This window comes from Gavia stellata, chromosome 7 (genome assembly GCF_030936135.1).
Source record: "Gavia stellata isolate bGavSte3 chromosome 7, bGavSte3.hap2, whole genome shotgun sequence".
Taxonomy (NCBI): Eukaryota; Metazoa; Chordata; class Aves; order Gaviiformes; family Gaviidae; genus Gavia; species Gavia stellata.
The window spans coordinates 49,887,468-49,908,800 of NC_082600.1; the positions used below are offsets into that span (position 1 = coordinate 49,887,468).

Genomic DNA, 21,333 nt, shown 5'->3' on the forward strand with positions numbered 1-21,333 from the left:
CCTTTGCTGTTACCAGAAGATGCAAAACTTTAACATGAGGGGCATCCTGCAGAGATTGCCTTTCTCTTTCTTCCCATGTCCATCCTTCCTACAGTCAAACAAACACAATACTAGGCATCTCCTTGTTGTGACGTAACGTTACATTCCAACTGTGAAAGTCTCCAAGAGGGAAGCCTGAGCTGCCAACCTTGTATTGTCACCAACTACATTTATCTGAGCTGGGTAGTGTTGGAGAAACCTAAAGCCTTGTGCACAGCCTGAGCTGAGCTTGACGTCTGGGTGCCTGAAGATGCCAGCAGATGACACGGCACTTCTAGGGAAAGATCAGGAAGTGTCCTGAATGTCCACACTTAATCCTGCCACCCTGCAAGTCAGGAGGCATAGGCGCAAGCCTCCAGGGCACACACAGAACATGAAGGCCTATATCTACCTCACATAAGGTAACCCTGGAGTGTGTTCTGAATTGGCTGACGTTTTCAAGGTGGACTACCTCAAAGCTGGCCATTGAGGTACTTTAGCAGTTTCATACTGTGGAAAACTGGTACATTTAGCCTAAAGCTTCTCCTTTAGGTCATTCCTACACAGAAGGGCAGGTACAACTAAGCAGGCCACCAGAGTCTTTTTCCTGGGTCTGCCATCCGTGCTGAATCGTTGCCTTCGCTGCATTTTCATATAATCGCACTGATCCCCTCTGTGGGTGTTAACTCTGCTTAGAGCTGTAATGGACAGCCAACATTGCGCTGAATCAGCACAACTGCTAACAAAAGAACTCCTTTCTTCATTCTCTCTGTGCATAAATCCTGTTTGCTCCTGCTCTGATGGCCTGTGAGGGCAGGGATGGGGACAGTATGATACGGCAGGGGAACAAAGTGGTTTGTCTCTGCTTGCATAGGGCAGGAAGAGTAAAACTCTCAGGTGCACAGATAAATCTTCCCTTGCCTCAAGCTGTGCCACACAGTCCTTTGGGGGTTGGCTAAGGAGAGCTGTTTTGATAAATGGTGCCCAGATTGTGGCGGTAGTTTGTTTTCTCTCCTTTTTTCCAGCCTTGTTTTTCTTTGGCTTGTGATGTATAGACTCCCTCAGCCCGAGGCATGTCAGGGATGTCATACCACAGTAGAAGTAGCTAACAACTTTCAATCATTTTCTTTAATGCCTCAGTAGAGATGAAGTTTTAAATATTTTCCTTTGGCTAGAAGCTTTCCTCAGAGGGGTTGGTGAATGTATTCACACTACAGACACTGATGAAATCAAGACAATACTTTGCATTCCATTTTGTATCTGATGATCTGTAGCACTAAATTAGCATGCTTAGTTTCATAATATGCAAGAGAATTATGATATTGTTACAGTTTCACATGTGAGGGAACTGAGGTTCATTACATTGCCTGTACCTGTGATTTAAACAGCAGTAGACCTCATGGTCTGTAAAGGGTCCCGTCAACTGGGCCATAGCCAAAAGGTTTTGAAAAGCTTTGGCAGGTTTCCTGACTTGCCAGTTCTGAGTCTTAATCATGGGATCCCATGTCATCAATACAGTGTATCTGCTTCTGTGCTAAGTTAAATGAAATGCAAATCAGAAGCCCCTATGCTTTTCACATCTTCCACTCTGTTGTCATAATTTTTTAAAGCAGAGAAAGCAAACAATTAAAAACAGTATTCCGTGTATGGCTCTTTCATTCTGTGCCTTCACTCTGTGAGAATCTCTTGATATTCTTTGTTCAGGAGCACACTGCTAGAGAGAGTTTACCTTTACATCTATAAATAACACTGCTCCCATTACATGGTGGCCATCCCAGAAACTTTCCTTCTGAACTTACACACGTACTTAATTTTAATCAGAAATATACCAGTTCAGAGAACTGGCAAATATTTTTAGGTCTGAGTCAGGATAAAATGTAGCCTGATAAATGTGACAAGGATGAATGGGTTAATTTGTATTGCTCTGTAACTTCCATAAGGGTAGATCCCCGGGGTATGATCCGCCAGAGAAAGAATGTTTTGAAGATGTAGTGTATAACCTGATGCCTGTGAGGATGTCTCTGGCAAACCTGACAGAACTAGAATTCAACTCATGCATTTTATGCAAAGCTAAGTTGAATTAATCTCTCTCTAATGCATATTAAAAGCAGATGTAATTTTTTTCTTATTCTACATTCCACCAGATGATTTAAAAAATGAGGGGCTCTGCTCCATTGGTGTAGCTTCCTACAACTGCTCATTCATTTCTCTGGAGGTAGTGTACTCCTGATGCTTTAAAACCAACCATATGACCTGAACAAAGGTGACTGAGTGAAGAGGCCTTGTAAGTCAGCTCATGAGTTGTCAAAGAAAGGTCATTTCACACAACATGGGGGGCTCCTTAACATAGGGGCCTCAGTGCCAAGAAGAGAAGTGCAGGAAATAGGCTCCAGTACTCTCTTGCCTCTTCAGACTGTGAGTTCCAGCAGCAGATCCAAAATTTGTCTCACCTTTTTGGTGTGAAAATGCAGTCTTTGCAAATCACTAGGCCCACACTGGAATAGGCAATGAGGGAGATTTAGCTTAATCCTAAATACGCATGTCTGCGGCTTTAGGAGTTCTCAGGAAGATTTAGTACATAACAAGTTTAATTTATAAAATATTGTGCTGAACAGTTAGTGGCATGGTCTCTCCCAGGCCCAGATCTCCTCATTCTTATGTGCTGTACCATGGCTGGGCCCAGCACCCCTGGCAATTGCTCATTCTCCAGAGCACTTGGTGTTTCTCACTCTGTTCCTCATTCATATTCTAGCGGGATGCTTTGGCTCTGTGCCCCACTGAATTCAAACAGCAGCATATAACATTGCTGTTAACAAATAAGAGCCTCGCGCACTGGCTGGATCAAAGCTAGGAAAGACAGACATTGTGGGAAAAGGCTTTAAATATTTCCCTTCTGCACTAACTCCTGTCCCTTATTTCTGCCCTCAAAAGAAGGGCAAGTGCCAGACATTGGGGATTTACTACCATTTTGCTTTCTAATGCAAAATGTGCTGTAGTGTTTTGGATTCCCTTTCTCTGCCTATTTCTGCTTGTGTTACATCCCCAAGCTTTCCTTGTACCCCTAATTGCTGACTTCTGAACATCACAATGCAAATAGCTTTTGCGCCTTGGTCTTTGATACTGTTACTTTCAGTACTTAGAACTTTATTTAGGGGAAATAGAACAATTTTTAGCAAACAGCCAAGATAGAAATATGCCCCCTGCTGTGGCTGACCCTAGATGAAAGTTCTAACGTTGTAATGTGGTTAGGGACCTGATGCGTCTGAACAGACTGCATGACTTCAATTTAAACTTCACTGTTTTGCCGCTTAAATATTCTCATGGAGCAACTGTGTAGATCTGAGCTGGCTTCCAAAGATCATGATGCAAAAGTTGAGATGAAGTGAGGGGGACTTCATGTGATTTGGGAATTGTTGATTCATTGAGGGGCAGGAGGCAACTAACATAACTAAACATCCAAATAAATCAGAGTCAGGGTGCACAGGTGAGAATACGCAGTCTGACTGTGTGTCCTTGTTCCCCAAGATTTTCCATGCTGAGCCTGGAGTTTGACTACATGTGCCAATATGACTATGTGGAGGTCCGTGATGGGGACAATTTGGACAGCCGAATAATTAAGAAATTCTGTGGAAATGAGAGGCCGCCTCCTATCCGAAGCACTGGGTCTTCACTCCATGTCCTCTTCCAGTCTGATGGATCAAAGAACTTTGATGGATTTCATGCTGTCTTTGAAGAAATTACAGGTAAAATAATCCAAAAGTGGAACATGCCACTCATTCTCATTAATTCAATTTCACTAATCTCTCTCCCTGTTTTGCTTCATTAAAAACTTTCATGCTGTGTTGCCAACAGCAACTTACACAAAGTCAGTGCAGGGAAGATTCAAAAGCCGTCAGCTGGCATGTGAACGTGAGCCTCCTCTAACAAAGACTAAATTCCTTCTACCTGTGTGAAGAACAAGCACATCAGCCAGCACAGAAAAGCTGCTGTTTTGTGAGACTTTTCTGTTTGAATCTGAGAACTAAGAGCACAGAAGGAAATAGAGGAAGGGGCACGTATACCTGCAATTGCAGGATTGCCCAATGCTGCGTGCAGGAGCAGAGTCACTATCTTATCTAGCAAAAACCTGATGCAAAGCCTCGTAATTAGCTCAGTGAAAATGCCCTGACATGACTCTCGTGTTGGCTCAGGTATCATACTGTTTGGGCTTAAAAAAAAAAAGTGTGTACAAAGGACAGATTATTTTCTTTAAGAAAATAAAACCAGGCATTTCCCATTCTGTGATGAACTCAGTGTTATGAATGACAGAAGCAGGGCTCCAGAATGTCTGTGTTTTTGTTAGTAGTCAGTGCTTGAGTCCCCCACACTGCTTTCCACCATTTGTTTCTGGCTGCAAAATAACATTGAAAGTGTAGCTGGCTCCTCATTTTGCCATTGCATTTGACGCAGCCACTACGCTCTTCCTGGATCTTTCTTGTTTAGCTATGCAGGGAATTTTGGTCAAACCTATCCACAGTACTCCTGGCACAGAAGGCTAATCAGAGTGTGCTGCTTTGCCATAGATAAACCCTGCAGGATCTCTGACTCACCATAACTTGCCTTCCACACACCCTAGTGACCCACATTTCATGAGGTCATCCAGGGTATATCTGGCTCAGGAAGTTTAGTTAGTTTATGTAATCCTTATATAAATGCACAAACCTAGAGAGAATCAGCTGTTAACAAAGATAAGGGGTGTAACTAGCAATCTGAAATGTGCATACTGCTGGATGCAGTGCCTATGCCACTTCTTAGCCTGCCCTGTTCTTCAAATGTTACCTTCAGTACCTGTTAGTAACATAGCAGGAGCAGTTAGCTATTGATAGTTCGCCCGGGCTTACAGCAGGAGAGGTGATACAGAACAAATGAATGTGGTGTGGGCTATGTTGCATAAGGGCTGCCTACACTCAGGGAACTAACATTTTCCATATGGTGCAAGCTGAATTGATTCTGTTTTCTCTGCCCAGCAGGGAACACTTGGTATTCGAATACTGTTGAGCACTGTATTTCCGACCCATTTTTAGTGGTAATTATTCTGAGGCTGGGTGGCTGCAAGTGTGGTAATCCACCCAGAGCACGTTGCAAAGGGCTGCTTAGAGTTTGTGAGGAGGTCTTATTGTGCACTTTATTATGAGGCTGTTCTGGCCTAATGTGTAGTTGCAGTGAAAGGCTTTTAAAACACTCCCAGTGTCCTTTTATGTGAAGCGTTAACCTGGCCAGCAGGACAGTTTAGGGGAAGAATATGGCGTGCATTGGGCAGCGTAGAATTGAAAGCAGGGGCAGCACAGGATCGAAAGCTCTGGCAACACATTGCGAACTGAAGCATTTCCCCTGAAATTTCCCTCTGTGCACAGCACTGTGGAAAAGCTGAGGTCCCCGGAACAGCTTGCACAGGGCTTGCTAGAGCAATTCCCTGTGCTGCAGGAGAGAGCAGCAGCAGCACTTGTGCTTACAGGATGTGGACCAGGCCATGGAGGTGATCTGATGTCCCCAGCACCTTAGTGGTGTAATGGAGAGGACTGAAGAAGCATCTTGTGCTGTCAGAACTGAATTCCTTCCCTTTCTGTCTTCCCTTCCCTCCTCTGAGCTCTGTGCTGGTTTATAAGTCATAGCTTGCTGAAGCAGTGTCAGTGTCTGCACAGAGGTCACTGGTTCAACTGCCAGAATGGTTTTGACTGATACAAAATAAGCTGCAAAGCCTATATCGCCTTTAGGAAAGGTCACCGCATGTGTAGTTATTAAAGGACGAAACCACACAACCTGCTGCGCTGCCTGGTCTGGGAGCAGGTGTTAGGTCCCATCTTGTGCCTGGTGTCAAATGGGAACCAGTAATTGGCATGAGTGACTGGAAGTCACTCAACAGACTTCAGATGAGAAGGATGGGGGGCCAGATGGGGAGGCATCAGGGTCTCTTAGGGATTAGACATATGCTGGATCTAGTTAGATGAAAGCCTGTTATTGAATTTCAATAACGCTTTACTTTCTGTATCCCCAAGCTAGTGATCTTTGACACAACATAGGGGCTTTAACCTTTTGTAGTACTGTCCCATGTTGTTTGACTGAACCCGGCAAATCAAGACTCCTTTTCTTCTGGAAAATAATCTAAGTTAAAATGGTTTCTTTGTATTTTTGAGAGTAAATTGTGTTCTACTGACTCGTCTCCCCTTAGAGCAGGCACAAAAAAGTGTGTGTGTTATTGCACAGTGGAATTTGCTGATACTAAGTGGTGCAATTACACATTATGATATTAATTTATGCTAATATGTACAGTTTGATGTGTATCACTGCTAGATTTGTGGTGTGCAAGAGCTTCCCCAGCAGACTTAGGGTCATCATGACCATTCAGAGCTTCCTGAACCTAACACCAAAGAAGTGCTCCTCAGGGGCAAGGCAACTCCCAAAGTCTGGGATGACAAGATCGGAGACCCAAAAAACCCACCAGAACCACGGATCCCAGAACTTCCCCCTAAACTCTGGGATTAATGGCAGGAGAAATGAAGGATGATATTAAACTTCTTTAATTTAGGCTAAGCTCTAAACACCGTTGGAGCTTGTCTTAAATTACTTTTCTTCCACAAACCTTTCTCACCACTTGATTACAGTTAAAGGAAAATAGTGAGAGTAAGTCATGAAGGCTGGGAAAAGAACTGCCCATCCCTATAACATCCCCTCTCCAGTAAGAAAGAAAGAAGAGCAGAAGGCTTTTTGATGTGCATTAGGCCCTTTACTATGTCTTCCTAACTCTAACCAGAATATGTAAATTATCCCAAGACAGAACCATAGTGAGGAAAAATAGATAGGACCACCATGCTATGAGACACCGTGAATGTTCTTGCTTTTCTTTTATAGCTTGTTCTTCATCTCCATGTCTTCATGATGGAACGTGCATTTTAGACAAAAGCGGTATCTACAAATGTGCCTGTCTGGCTGGCTATACAGGGAATCGCTGTGAAAACTGTGAGTACAGGCACTGTGTGCATGACTAGCCTCCAGGGTTGTCACTGATGCAGGCCATTAATTGTTAGGAGTGTCATTGATACGTAGGTTAGGTCAGTCACAGTGCCAGAGAATGCACTGAGCTTCTTGTGGCATTTTTTAAGACACGTTGCTTGCAGTTTATGAAGATTTCTACTGAATAGTTCTGGAGCTTTTTATCTATGTGTAAAAAGGTAAAACATAATTGGAGCTGGGAAACAGCACACAAGAAATCTTGTAATGGACTAACTTTATCAGACAAAGATATACCTGCCTGCTATTTTCCACTGTGTGGATCAGTTGTTCTCTTCTAAAAGCACATACCCCAGCTGAGCCCTGTGCTTGATGCTCTAGCCAGAGTCAGTCCTAGGAAGTTTGTCTTCCCTCACAGCCACCTGAAAGGCAGACTTCTGGCACCATGAATGACAGAGACTTGGGATCAAAACAAATGAAAAAGGGTAGATTCTGTCTATATCTGTTTTGGTGGTCCTCACTGTACATATAGTTATACACCTGGTTTTGTCCTGCCAAGCAAACTGTAAAATAACTGGGTTCAAATGAGTTCAAATCAATTGTCTGTTCTAGTGATTTAATTCTTCATTCTTGAGCCAATGTATTCATCTAACAGGTCTTGAAAGAGCAAGAAGGAGTAAGAATTGTGCAATATATGCTATGATAGAGGCTGCATCATCTCTACTAGCTGAAAGGAGCATTGTGCAATATTTAAAGTCACTGAGCTAGAGCTCCAGCTGACCCTGGAGGATTTCAGTGATACTAGTGAAATCCACTTGGGATCATATTTGGCCCAAGACAGAAAGCATGGCTTACTGTGCCCTGCTGTGGCATTACTCTGGCCGTAAGGCACACAATGCCTTGCCTGCTTCCAGAGTTTTCAGTTCTATGTCAGAGCAGCCAATATACACCAAACCTCACTACTTCAAAATCTTTTCCCCGCTTCTGCCATTGTCAGGAGTGGATTTCTCACCTGGAATTGCTTTTACTTCATCAGGGGAGTTAAATCATAGTGACATGGCACCTCCTTGCACGGATCATTTTGAGATAAAAGACCTTTTGATTTCTACAGATCCAGAAGTAGCTCGTAAGACATGACTTTTCTCCCAGCAGACCAGAGGAGAGGTAGTTCTACATTTTCTACAAGCCTGAAAAAGTTTTGGTTTTGAAAAGCATGCCACATTCTGCCAGATTGCACAGATTCCTGGTATGTTTTCTGTAGGGAAAGGGTTGCTGAAAATTGAGGGTTCCTGACCTCAGGGCTAATGTGGCTGGCTCTTCTGCTAACAGCCTCTTTCCTGTGAGTAGCTATTTAGCAGGTCATTTAGGGACTGGAAACTCCCGAGCTCTTTGCAACTGCTCAGTGAGATTAGTTCCATTCCTGTCTTTAGGAGAGTTAAAAAAAAGAAAAGATTCCTGTCTGGTTCAGAACCAACCTAAATTTCGAATTAATTAAATTTCCAGCAAACCTCAACTCTAGTTTTGGCAGGCTCTACACTACAGTCAAGGCAAGAAATGAAGCTCACATTCTTTTACTAGTTTTCTTTTGTAATTCCAGTGTAGAAACTTCATCCATGCAACACACAGAGCAAACAACAGAGGAGGTAGTTGAAAAATAATAGGATGAGACTTCTGTCATACTGTAAACAATGAAGGGTATAGGCAGTTACAGAATAAAAGGGAGGACACCCTTAAAAATATATACAGTGAGGTTTTTAACTTGACAGGAATCCTGTAGTTTGATTTGTGAAATAAGAGTTTAGGTGGATAAAATACTATTACTTTATGATGCTTGCAACCATATGCTTGCCTTTTGCTTATGCTAGGAAATATTTTTTGCAGCACCCATATTGCTGCCTTCTGTAACATAGATAAAGGTTGACTTTTTTGTCTTGTATGTGAATAGCAAACCTCACAGTGGGGAAAACATCACGGCAAATCTCTGTTCTCTCTGCCTCCACAGACCTTTTTTCCTAACATATTTCCTTCAGTTTTGCCAAAATGCATCCTAAGTATTTTCCAGTGTACGGGACGAAAAAGGCAGAAAATTAAAGTTTGATCTGTTTTTTAAGAGCAAAAGAAGAACTGGAAAAAATATCTGTGGCTGTAATTCTTTAAAAATTAGTCATGTAGTTTCTTGAACAGCATTGCAGTTTAAATGTTAAAGGGAGATTGTGTCATGCTCAGAATCTTTCTGTCTGTTTAGTCTTGCAGCAACAGTGCTGTCTTGTGAGGTAGAGCCAAGGGAAATAAATGTATTTCTGCAGAAAACAATCATAAAATGGTCACTTTTGGAATATTGAATATGACTTTGGATACTATGAGGCTGATTCTTTCAGTCTGGTTTTCTGGGAGCAAGTCAGGTGCAATCCCATTAAAGTAAATGGATTTATGTTGATGAAAAATAGGTGTAAGAGAGAAGAAAATTAGAGCCCCTTAATGTTAAGTGCATGTAGAAGATTTGAGGTGGTGCAACAGAAGGTACTCAGAGAGATACGAGAGTTTTAAAGAAATCCAAGGGATATACTTCAGAGGAAGGGAGACTGAGGTATTATCTAATTGAGAAATAAGTTAAGGCCAAATTAAACAAATTCAGCCACGGACATTTCATGATAGAATCAGAAATCTTCTAAAAGTCCCTCACCATCCTGATGCAGCTGTGTCTTTTTGTCTCTTATCGAGTTTAGTTTTAAATATGTGGGAATTATGGAAATCGCCTTAATGAGATAAACCACAAGGAACCTATTTTTTCCTCTGTTAAACTAAATTCTAACAGGATGATCAACATTGGTCAAGCCGCTTTCCTGGGGTAATATTCAACACTAATTGCTCTGTCAGTTACAATTTGCAATATTAATAAAATAATTAAAGGCACAGGTTGCTTATAACTAGCAGTCTCTTGTCTCTTCTACTGTGGCAGCCAGGAAATTGTCTTTTTGTTTACAATTTGAGGGTCTGCGATAGTGATTTAAAGGTTTCAACAGCATGAAGTGAAATGCAGGCATGTATCTTTCTAACAGCTGTTAATATTTCAATCATCAGTCCTGTTTCAGGGCAAGAAACATTTTATCTAAATATGTCTGATTTCACTCCAGAGACTGTTTTAAAAAAAAAATCTATATGAAATTGTAAAACAAATGCTAACCAATAGAGTGAAATCTTTCCCTCTTTCTTCTGCCCTAAAACACAGTAAAGACAAGTCCTAGAGACCAGCAACAAATACCTTCTTACACATAAGCATGCTTTGTTATGATGATACAGTAAGTAGAGAAAAGTAATTCCTATTTTAAATACTTGGGCTTCTTTCTTATCTTAAACTGAATTTGCAGTATACCTGCATACCCCTCCCAGTGACCCCTTAGCCATGCTGACATGATTGAGGTCAAACTCAGGCTTTTCTGACTGACCTCTGTGTATTTTAATGCAAATAATCCTGCAATCAGAGGCGTTAAAAAACCCCCCAAACCAGATCATCTTGTTCTCCTAGCCTGCAATACCCTGAAACAGAGCAGAAACTTCTTCAAAAGATGCAAGTTAGGGAAAAAGTAACAGGCTGACTAGTGGCCTCATCCTGGTGCTCTGCATGCTAAAAAGCATCCACTCACGTATCAGACTGTCAATGACTCTGTACAGCATGACAGCTACTTGTTCAACTCAAACTAAGAAAGGTCTTTTCCAAAGTCTCAGTGTTGAGTTTGCCTGCTGAAGATGCAGCTGGAGAGAGAGAGTACTGCTGGTACCCCATGGCAAATGCTCTCCCCCTCTGCTTGTCCTTCTGCTAGGACGGGGTGTTCTGACTCAAGAGTCCTCCCAGGGCTTGCTGGACCCAAAGCAGGAGACCTTGACCTCATCCTGCCCTGAAATTTCCTGTTACCTTTATTTCAAACAAAGACAGGCAAACTAGAGTTCCTACGCAAATAAGAGGAACTCGTGCTGAATGGGGAATTCAGGGCTCAGATCTGATTTCCATTTTTATTCTGTTTCTCGCTCCTGTCTGCCAAGAAGAAGAGGTTTGTTCTGCATCCTAATGAAGGGTCTAATCCAACTGACTAAGCCCTATGAACTCCTTGCTGTAGCCTTTGATGTTGCTAGGGCTGGCCTTACTATGTTCCAACAGGCCTCTGAATATAGCTTTCAGGCCCTTCCTCACTGCTGATATAATCCCCTTCCATCCTTCTTGGCCCCATACAGCTGTGACTTGGGCTGGTTCTTAGGGATGCCCTCACCCTTAATGGACTGAGTGGCTGATATTTAAGATAGGGAGAAAGCATTAACACTCCTTCACGCCCTGCCTTGTTCTGCTATGGGAGAAATGAGCCCAGCTGTCAGTGCTTGGCATAGGCTAGACAGTTTTAAGCCCAGCAGAGTCTAGGATGAGGCACTGGGGAAAGGTTCTGGACATTAAACCTAGTTTTCTTACCTAACCATGGACATATAATGCAGAGTCTTCTAAGGGAATGCTTGGAACTTTTTTAAATTTTGTCAGGAAGATTCTCAGTAATTGGTTTCAAGCAGTGCCATAATCACTGATATATATTGCACCATTTGCAGCCCACATGTGTTAGACTGTGCCTATGCTGCATGATTGCAGTGGAGAACTTCAGGTATAACCAAATGCTCCTGAGCCCTTTCTTGCCACTCTGGCCTGGAAATCAGTTCTATTCCAGTTAGGGAAAATGTTCCAAAAAGAAATATGACTCTCAATGTCCCTACTCCTAGCCCTGCCATTGTTTTTCTCGGTTGTTTGTTGGGTTTTACTTATTTTTTCCAGTGGAAAATAGCTTATTACAGCTTTTTTAAAGGGACCCCTTGTGTCAAGGTGGCTTTTTTGGTGGCTATGTCAAAGAGATGAGATTAATGCCACTCTTTACCCATCACATTTCTACTGTCCTCCCTACAGGCTTGCGTGTATAGGGTGGGAAATAAGAACCCAACTCCTTCCGCTGCCAGAGCACATATATACCTGGAGCTGCTAAGCAGTAAAGGCTAGTGGCCTTTTTTCACTATCACAATCCAAGGGTTCACCTGCCTTGAGACCCACACACTAGCAAAAGCCTTTAACTGGAATGTGGCAGTTCTCAGGTTTTGCAGACCCACTAGGGGTTACAGGCTAAAGCTTAAACCAGCAGCACCCTTTAGCCTGTCATGCAGCAACCCTGTAGTGTGAACACAGGCAGGATGCTCTCAGAGGTGGCCTGTTCTCCAGAACCTTCCTGGGGCTCCCTCTGAGAGGCAACGTACTATCGCTACTTGTGCCTTGAGCACCATTACTTGGTTAAACTGCTCTTTATGGGCAAGACTGTTCAGAAAGACAGTTAGTTCAGACAGGGTGAGATAATCCTGCACTGAAGACATGGCCAGTGCAGTCATACAGGAAGCTTCATTGACCCACATGTCTCTGCAAAGCCAGGTAAGATAATAGTACTGCAGTCCTCAGAGAGGTTTTAAAGTCACCTTCAGAGTTCAGTTCTGGTGGGATAATGCCATCTTTTGTTCTCCTGGGCTGATCATAAGAACACTGTGATGCTGGCTAGACTTCTGCTAGGATGTTATCCTTGCTGCCCCATACTGCCCCACAGTATACTCCTTTCCAGGAGAATCATGTGTTTACAAGGCAAGATCCATACTGTTTAGTGCCTAGTGCATGAATTTGAAGGGCTTGAGGTGGAGGTAGAGGTTTCTGCCCTGAAATATACTTCAGTATATTTCCTGGAGGTTTCTCCCTTGGTTAGAAGGCTGCTGCAACTGTTCACACAGCAACTGCCAAACCACCAAACATTATGTCTGGTGCTTTAAGGTAACCTAACATCAATTTTGCGTTGTCTTAATTCACTTAGCGATGCACTAAAGCTGTTCAGCTCCTGTTACACAAACAGTCAAGGTGCCCCATAGGAGGGCAGAAATACCTAAGAGAAAAATGAGGTTGATGGCTGAGGATGGAAATTGCTACAAACATCTGAAGCATTCACTAAACAACTGCTGCTTGTGAATCAGTCTGCAGAAAACTGGTCTCTAGGACAGCTCTTTCCTTCAGCTCTGTCAATATGACTGTTGGATTGAGCAAGTCATGCAGTCTCTGGGAGGAAGTTGCTCATACCATTTAGCAGTGTTTGATCTCATAATATTTTTATAGTGTTTTGAAACTCCAGTGAGTAAGTGTAGCTGACAGCAAGGCTCAAAGAGACAGGACATTTGCTTTATTGACACCTCCTCTTGTCCCTTTGTTATTTTCTCACTGTCTATTAACTAGCCAGTTTTTTTAGTTTTTTAGAAAGTGAAACATGTCTGGTAAAAAACCCTGCTATTCTGCCCAGAGCATAGTCCCAGGCATTGCTATCATGTAAATAAATCAGCAATTGTCTCTTAACGTAATCCATCCAAGGATAGGCTTGCCACAGGAAAAAAGAGGTGTACTTCTAAATCACTTGCCCCACCACAAAACAATCCTTAGTTCTTTCCTCAGTCTGCTAACATGCCTTAGAGATAAAACCATCCACAGGATTCTCCCTGGTATGACTTGCTGTGTGGAAGGATGAATCAGTGCTGCAGGAGGACAGGTTGGACCAAGCTACATTCCAGGCATTCTTGCCACACTGGATGGGACAAAGATACTTTTCCCTGTCATTTCATCACTGAATCACTTAGGAGACTAAGTCTTCCTGACAGGTCTGCTCTAATGTATGGCATAAATCAGCTCTTCAGCACAGAATAACTGCATGCAGGCCAAAAAAACAGTCTGCATCAGTGGCATGCTTTAGGCTCACCTCCAGCTTTTGCAAAAGTCACAGAGGACAGGGGGCTGGTGTACCATTCATTATAAGTTGCTGATGGACATGTTTTCTGCCTCCTAGCTGAGGGGAAGGAGATGTATCTTTTGGTTTCTTTGGAGCTAGAAGAAATGAGAGAAGGTCCCAGAGTAGATTGTAGATTTGGGGTCTCTGCCTCTAACCACTCCTTGTCCTCTCTGAAAACTACTGATAACACTGTTCGTAGCTTCTTGGATGCAAGCATGCAGAGTGCACATTCTTGCAGCTTTGGGGTAACCTTAAAGCTACTTTGAAAATTTGCTGGAATAATCAGCATGCTTAAATGCTGACAGTTTCATTCTTCTCCCCGCAAAGTTCATTCAAAGGCTTCGTTCCTCCTTAAGGATTTTACGCTCAAACACCTCTGAGGCAAGCTGCCTTACACACTTCCCTTTGTTGCATGATTTTACTGTCTTGCACACTGTTTGCAGCTGATACAAAACACTGCCTAGGCAGAATGGCCCCAGGCGGTAGGAATGATGACACAAACGACCAGGCAGTATCCCACTTGCTCTTTCTTATGGCTCCCATACTCCTCTTTGGTTTCTTCAAGAGCTCAGGAACTGCATTTCACAGCCAACCAAATTGCCCTGCTACTTCCTCAGTACTCCCCTGCTTTTTAGTTCCCTTCATTTTCTTTTTCCCTACACTCTCATCTCAACACTTGGTAATTTCCATCTCTTTTCTTAAACAGGCAATGCCAGATCTTCCTTTCTGTCTGAAATCCAGCTCAGACCCCTGCAAAAGGCTGAATAAACTATTCAGTCAGCTACGCTAGGGTGAATCTATATCATTAAGTGGTGTTTTCCTGTTACAGTTAATGCACATTCACAAACATTGTTTCAAAGCAATATGCATTTCTTTAGACTGTCTTTCTCATCCAGCATTGCCTGGGCTTGTTCCTGTTTAGCTGGAAAGCTGACATCTCCGAAATGAAACACCTCAAGATGATTTACTCTCCTTTGTAATTTGGTATAATAATGAGCATATCAGCTTTGTTGCCCTACAATCTTCTCCCTGAGCAAATAGTGCTCTCCTCTGCAGTGTGATATTGTGATGTTTTCCACGGGACACATTGGGGAATTTACTTATTCTAAATATTAGTTCTTGCCACTGATAGAGAAAGCGAATGTTGAGGATCATTAGGATTTCACTCACTCCAGTATCACATGCACAAACAGGTCCAGTTGTATAATTAAATAGGCCATCCAAGTACCGGAAAGGTACACAGCTTTCTAAGGGCTAAGAACAATGCTGATAAAGATCAAGTGGCTAATTGTAAGCAACAACCTCCAAATTGCCTTTGGATGAATAAATCACAGTGGGTGATCCAAGCATATTTTCACATGGATACGGTATCATTCACAGAAGCAGAGAGCTGGAAAACATCAGGGGTGAGTTCCAATTGGCTGGAAGGGAATGAAAAGACTTGGATTTCAGTAGGGATTACGTCATAGTTTTGTATAATTATTCCTAGCTGGTGGAACCACTGCAAAAGCAAAGAGGCCCAGAGAGCAAGACTGGAAATTCACTATCTCTGGTACTTGAGGTTGGCTGATCAGCTGCTCTTGTTACGATTTCCTTTGACATCTCCAGGATTAATATGAGGACTGACAAAATGCAACAATGAGAAGGAGATTTGAACTTTCAGGAATCTTTCATGGGGGATAAATTAAGGCCCAAAATCTTTGTGAATTGTCTGTCCCAGCATTTCTGCAGCAGCTGTGGCTGGAGCTGGGCATGGAGCTGGGAGAATGTGTCCTGGGGCATCACAAGAGGCACGAAGGAGGGTGGAGAGTTTCCTCTCTTTTGAAACACAAGTGAATGAGGGCAGAGAGAGTTTATCCAAAATCCTCCCTTGCTAGCAACCTGAATGGAAGCTACTGCAGTGCAGAGGGTCACTTTTGGGGAATAATCCTTGTTACCCCTCCAGGACTTGTATGTGATACTAAAGGACAGTTCCTGAGTGGCATTTAGGCACCAGCCAGCTAAGGTGCCTGTGATAACATAGAGGTTGGAGGTACCTCTGAGACCCCTCCCTAAAGCCTCACCCACTCGTTGCTGAGTCTGTGGTGACAGGCATAACCAAGCAGAGCAGTGCTGCTTGCACGTGTGGCTGTAGCTGTTCAGAGCATCCTTGTTCTTTGAGGTCCAAGAGTCTCCTTATTCCAGAAAACACTGCCATCACTGTGAACACCTTTTTATCACAGTGGTTTCCTTGCCCTTTCCTGTACAGGATCTGCTGCAGTGTTTGCATGTATTTGCTCTCTGCTTTGAGAGTCTGGCTTTAAAAAAAAAAAAATTTCAACCCAAATCTTAGCACTCTTGGCTTTCCTTGTTCACCCCCTTCTAATTTCTGGTTGTCAAAGTTGCAACCACACCCTTTTTTCACCTAAAATGCAGAGCCTGCCAGCTTCAAAAAATAAAAGTTCTGAGGGGCAACAAAGAAGACAGGCAAGCATGATAGACATCACCAGCCCCCTCAGACATGGCCCGTGTAAACACACACCAGCCCCGGAAAGCGTTTCTTTCAGAGAGTCCTGACCAAGACCACCTGTCCTCCAAAGCGGTTCAGCTCCCAGCAGTCTCTTTCTGCTGTGGGGAAGAATGATGATCACATAGCAAAGCTAATGCCATCGAGCCTCTCCTGCTCTCATTCACATCCAGCTCTTGCCAGGGTCTGAAGGAGAACCACTGGGCTGTTTGTCAGTGTGTGGCTTCCTAGTCAGCAGCGCTCTCCAGTGTAGGAGAGGTGGGAGGTTCAAACAGGTGGTGGCAAGAAGGTCGGTGTCCTTATGGTGGATCCTGCAGTGTTTGCTACCATTTATTCAGAAGGGCTTGAACTGAGAGTTGATCTTGAGAGCAGCATCAGAAGATGCCAGGCTCTCTCCTGAGTGTAAGTACCATCACAGTGAATTGAGCCCCTTGTAGGAACAAAGCCTGTGCTGAAACTATTGCAGGCTCAGGGAGTGTCAGCAGTGTCACAGAGAGAAGGACATTCCCACCACAACACAACAGTGTGCTCTGTTGAGGTGCTGCAGGACCTCATCAATGCAATGTTGCTGTCAGCAGACTTATGATGTGCCCATGATCCCAGCATGCAGAGAATCTTGAAGGCAGACGGGAGCCAGACAAGAACACTGGGACTCCTAAAGCATACGTCTGGAGTCAGGACTCCTGCCTCATAGTGTGTGTGACCTGATACATCAAGGTCTGGCAGCCCTGCGCAGAGGAGAGCGCAGAGCCACACTACTTTGGGATGGCAGGATGGCCTGATGCCTCCTGATGCTGGCAGGCTACTTCATCAAATCCATCGCCAAACTCATATGCTTGCTTGAAAGCCCTGCTCTCTGCTTATGAGAAGGAATAAAAAAGCAGTTCTCCTGAGCACACTGAGCCACGGCCTCCAGAAATCCCTCACCTCATTCCCTCCTTGAGGACACAGCCATTCCAAAAACATTTTGACAGCCAATGTCCTTATGCTTTTGACTAAAGTTAGTCTCTGTGGGCTTACGTGTTAGGCATTAACCATCTCTGGGCTGCTATGCCAAGCTGCAGAGGGATGATGTCTCAGGAGAGCCATCTGAGTCCTCCCCCACGTCAGTTCTTTTCTGCCAGCAAACCCTGTGAGAACCTGGGGCGTCCTCACCTTGTGGATGCACGCTGGGGAGAGAAGGGATAAGTGTAGGAATAAATGGTATCAGAGGTTTACATGGACTGACAGAGCTCATGGGCCAAGATTAGGAAATAAGCTCTGTGAAGTGAAGTGAAGACAACAAATTCTGTAAGTCTGAATCCAGAAAAGCTCTTTACTCACGGGGCTTTGCAAAGGGCATCACAATACCCAGCAGTAACTGCTAAGCTGTTCATGGCTGGTTCCCTCCCTAACTCCTGTGCTTTGCGTTCAGGCACACTGAACTATCTGCTCCCATATGGCTCCATCGGCTTTGTACAAAACACTGCTGCTGAGAATAATGTGTGGATTATGTAATGGTATAATTATTTAATGCTGATTTCTGCACAAAGCTGGGTCAGTTTAAATGTAAACGTAGTAAGAATATCAGGAGATGACAGGACTGTTCCTAGCTCTGCCACTCCCTCACTGTTTGCCTTCGGGTAAATCACTTGATACCTCTGTGCTATAGCTTCCCCAGCAGTAAAATGCAGACAGACACTAATTTTATAAAAAACTTTGGAAATACAGAGCTTATAAGCTTTAAGAACTGTTATATAATGATACTCAGGTAGTCATGTAATCAGACTTGCCCTCGAAACAAAAGTTAAACCAAGAAAAAGAATTTGATCAAATCAGAGACTTGCAGGCCAAAAGTCAAACCTGATGGGATTTACCACCATTGACTTCAGCAGGCTTGGCCATAGGCAGCGACTGCAAATATCAGTGAGATGCATGAAGCGCATGTAGGTAGAGCTGCCTGGGAGTTTTCTGTTAGAACGGTTTTATAGCAGTAAATTTTCAAAGAAATTTATATTTTCTGCTGGAATTTTTTTAAATTATTATTTTCTTATTCATAGAGGAAAAAAAAATCCCTTCCACATACTCTGCATGTTGTGCTCCCTCCAGCAACACCATCTTGGAGCTGCGATTTCTAGGGCTTCCAGGTTCTCTGGCTTCAGAGCACTTGCCAGCCACTGCCGTGGAGCCAGGAAACCCCAAAGCTCAGGATCGAAAATCCTGATGCTGAGGTTCCCTGCGCAGTGTTTCTCTGGCTCAGCAGCTGCTGTGGCTTTTAGCAGCATGCTGGGCCATGATAGCATTCACTGGAGAAAAGAATGTCATTTAGGCTTTCTCCTGACAAAATGTCCTTTTTCTGAAGATAGATAGTTAAATTGCCTCAGTTTCAGTCTCTATCAGGCTTTCTCTAACAGTCATTAGACTGGTTTGGCTAGGATGGTGGCACCCAGGGTCCCAAAGCAAGTCCATAGCTCTCTCTTTTGCAGCATGAGACATATCACAGAATCACAGAATCACTAAGGTTGGAAAAGACCTGTACGATCATCAAGTCCAAATATGCTAGGATACGTAACAGCAGATGCTGCTCTACTCCCCTACTTGTTACCAACTGCAGTTTCTGTGGCCGTTTTCAGTGTTTCGCCTCCACTGAGCATGCCAGCACATCTTATGTGAAAGCAATATTACAAGTACATAGAAAAATGTTCCCCAGAGCCACTTCTAGATAGTCAAAATGTGCTATATACATTAGCACGGGTCAGCCTGAAAGCCAAACTCTGACTTGGGAATATGCAAGAAGATAGATTTCTTTAGCAGTAGCAGTATTAAAAAATCCTGTAAGCAAATTAAGAATAAAACTCCATACAATTACAAGTGCTTGCACCTATTATATCAGGGGGGATAAAAATGGAAATGTAAACCTTTTATTAGTACCAGCAATGAGAAATGAGACTTATTTCAGGCATGCAATATATTATTGAAAGGTTGTGCAGAATTTAGAGATAATGTATGTGTGAGGGAGTATATATTATTTAATGAAGAAGTGGGTGAGAGGAAGGCAGCAGAAAAAAATGGTGTTCATTTAATGAAGGGACCCTGGGACAAAAGCAAATGATAATTCCATCAGGCAGGATTTGAAGGACATTGAAGAGAGAAAAGCGTAGCTCAAGAGATCATCTAATTTATCTCACTGGTGATAAAATGAGCTTGAAAACTATTTCTAAATGGCAGATAATTCAGATCTGAGGAATGTCTCTTACATATAATTTGAAAGGGAGAGGAATTTGCACTGTTATTATTAATAATGGAACATTTTACTTAAAAATTCAGGAACTCACTGTTCCTCTAGTCTAGTTTTTCTCAGACTGTGGAAAGTTGTCTGTGAAATGTGGAGCAGTTTTAATGTTTCATACGGGACAGAAATATTGTTTTCTTTTTCCCAAGGCACCAAAGTAAGAGGCAAGAAGGGTAATAAGTTTTATCAGGAATCCGTGAGTTCGTTACATAGACACTTGAGGCAGCTCTGGTTTTTATTCTCTCTCTAACAACTGGGCTGTCAGAACTGAGCGTTTCTGCCAGAGGTGCCTGTAGCCACCTTATCTTATACCTTGCTACTTCGCTCTCTTATGAACTGTACAGAGCTGCATCAGGCCAAAACTCACCTCAGACCCTAAAGTGACATGGGTTACCTATATGCCTGCATAGATTAATTGTGGAACTTCCCAGGAACAACACTGTGCAGCAAAATGTGGAAAAATTAAAACCAAAAAAATCTCTCAGCTCATAATGGCCTTGCTACTGCCGCCCTGTTCTCTCCAAAGTCTCTTCCAGCTTTTTTTTTTCAGATGGAGTTTCAATTTTCAAATTATGAGACTCATATAATTTCCACTGACATTCTACTATGCCTTTCACAGATTCGTCAAGGAGACTTTTATAGAGTTTTTCTTGAGTAAGAATTCTCCAGTTCTTAATTTTATCCTGCCTGAATATAGCTCTTTGTCTTCCTTTAAACATTTTACTGTATCCTTTCTGGTTTTAGCTTTTAGATTATTGTAGTTTTTAGCTTTTGCATGACCAGGGTGGTCATTCTTAGCTCTTAGTCACTCTCAAGATTATATTTCCCTAACATTAGTTTCACCTTTCCCTGAAATATCTCCAGTTTTCCTATTGTTTTCTAGATACAAATTCACCAAAATCTTTATAGGTGTGATGACACCATGGCATGAAGAATGGGGTCAGCCTGATCCTCATGGAGTCTCTGGGTTGCTCAGACTTTTTTTGGCAGACCTTGAATGAATGTCTTTCATGTTTGGCTGTCCATTACCATCTCATAGTAGAATTTTGCAGCCACTTAGTCCATATGCTGGGTTTATGGTGGCTTTGGTCTTCTGTGGAGAGAAAGGTGCAGAGACCGAGCACTGCAACCTGAAATCCTGACACTCTTAGTTCCATTTTGGCAGGGTTGTCTCAAACCTTACAGTTTGGAGTGAGTATTGCTGACTTCATGGTACATTTAATCTGTCTGAAGCTCTCTCCTTTGTCTTTTGCTTCTTCCTCCATCTGCTTTGCAAAGTGCACTGAGAGAAATGATAAGGTATTAATCTTGTGAAAAGCTGGGCAGAGACTACTCTTCAGAGGCCATCACACTAACACTAGGGAAATGTTGATAAGGCCTTCAAGTAGGATAAGACCTATGGATGGCAGTTCTTTCTTTAACCACTGCTGTGTCAGTGAGAAAGTTCTCCCATGGGTTATCAAGACAGATTTTCTTACTCCTTCCTTTTTCATTTTGCTATGGACAAGTAGTGTTCTAGCCAAACACAGCACAAACAACATGTCTAAGGCACCTTAAAGTAGGAAGCTGGAGTCACAGGGCAGTAAGAATCATTTATTTCATGTTTAGCAGAGCAGTCTAACTAGTGGCCTAGGAATGGTTCCAGCCCATGGAGTGCTCCTGGCCAGCCCACCTACCTGCTTCCCAAGGAAGTGCTGTCCAAACGGCTCACAGCCCCG

The 21,333-nt window shown here is 43.0% G+C and overlaps 1 protein-coding gene across 1 annotated transcript in view; it reads left to right on the forward strand.

Moving 5' to 3' along the window:
* The window catches only part of PAMR1 (peptidase domain containing associated with muscle regeneration 1), a 57,166-nt gene that overhangs the window by 21,333 nt on the left and 14,500 nt on the right, over positions 1-21,333 (forward strand). The window contains exons 5-6 of the mRNA XM_059819640.1: positions 3,544-3,761; positions 6,907-7,014. Of these exons, the coding sequence (XP_059675623.1) occupies positions 3,544-3,761; positions 6,907-7,014 (326 nt within the window). The remainder of the gene's footprint in view (positions 1-3,543; positions 3,762-6,906; positions 7,015-21,333) is intronic.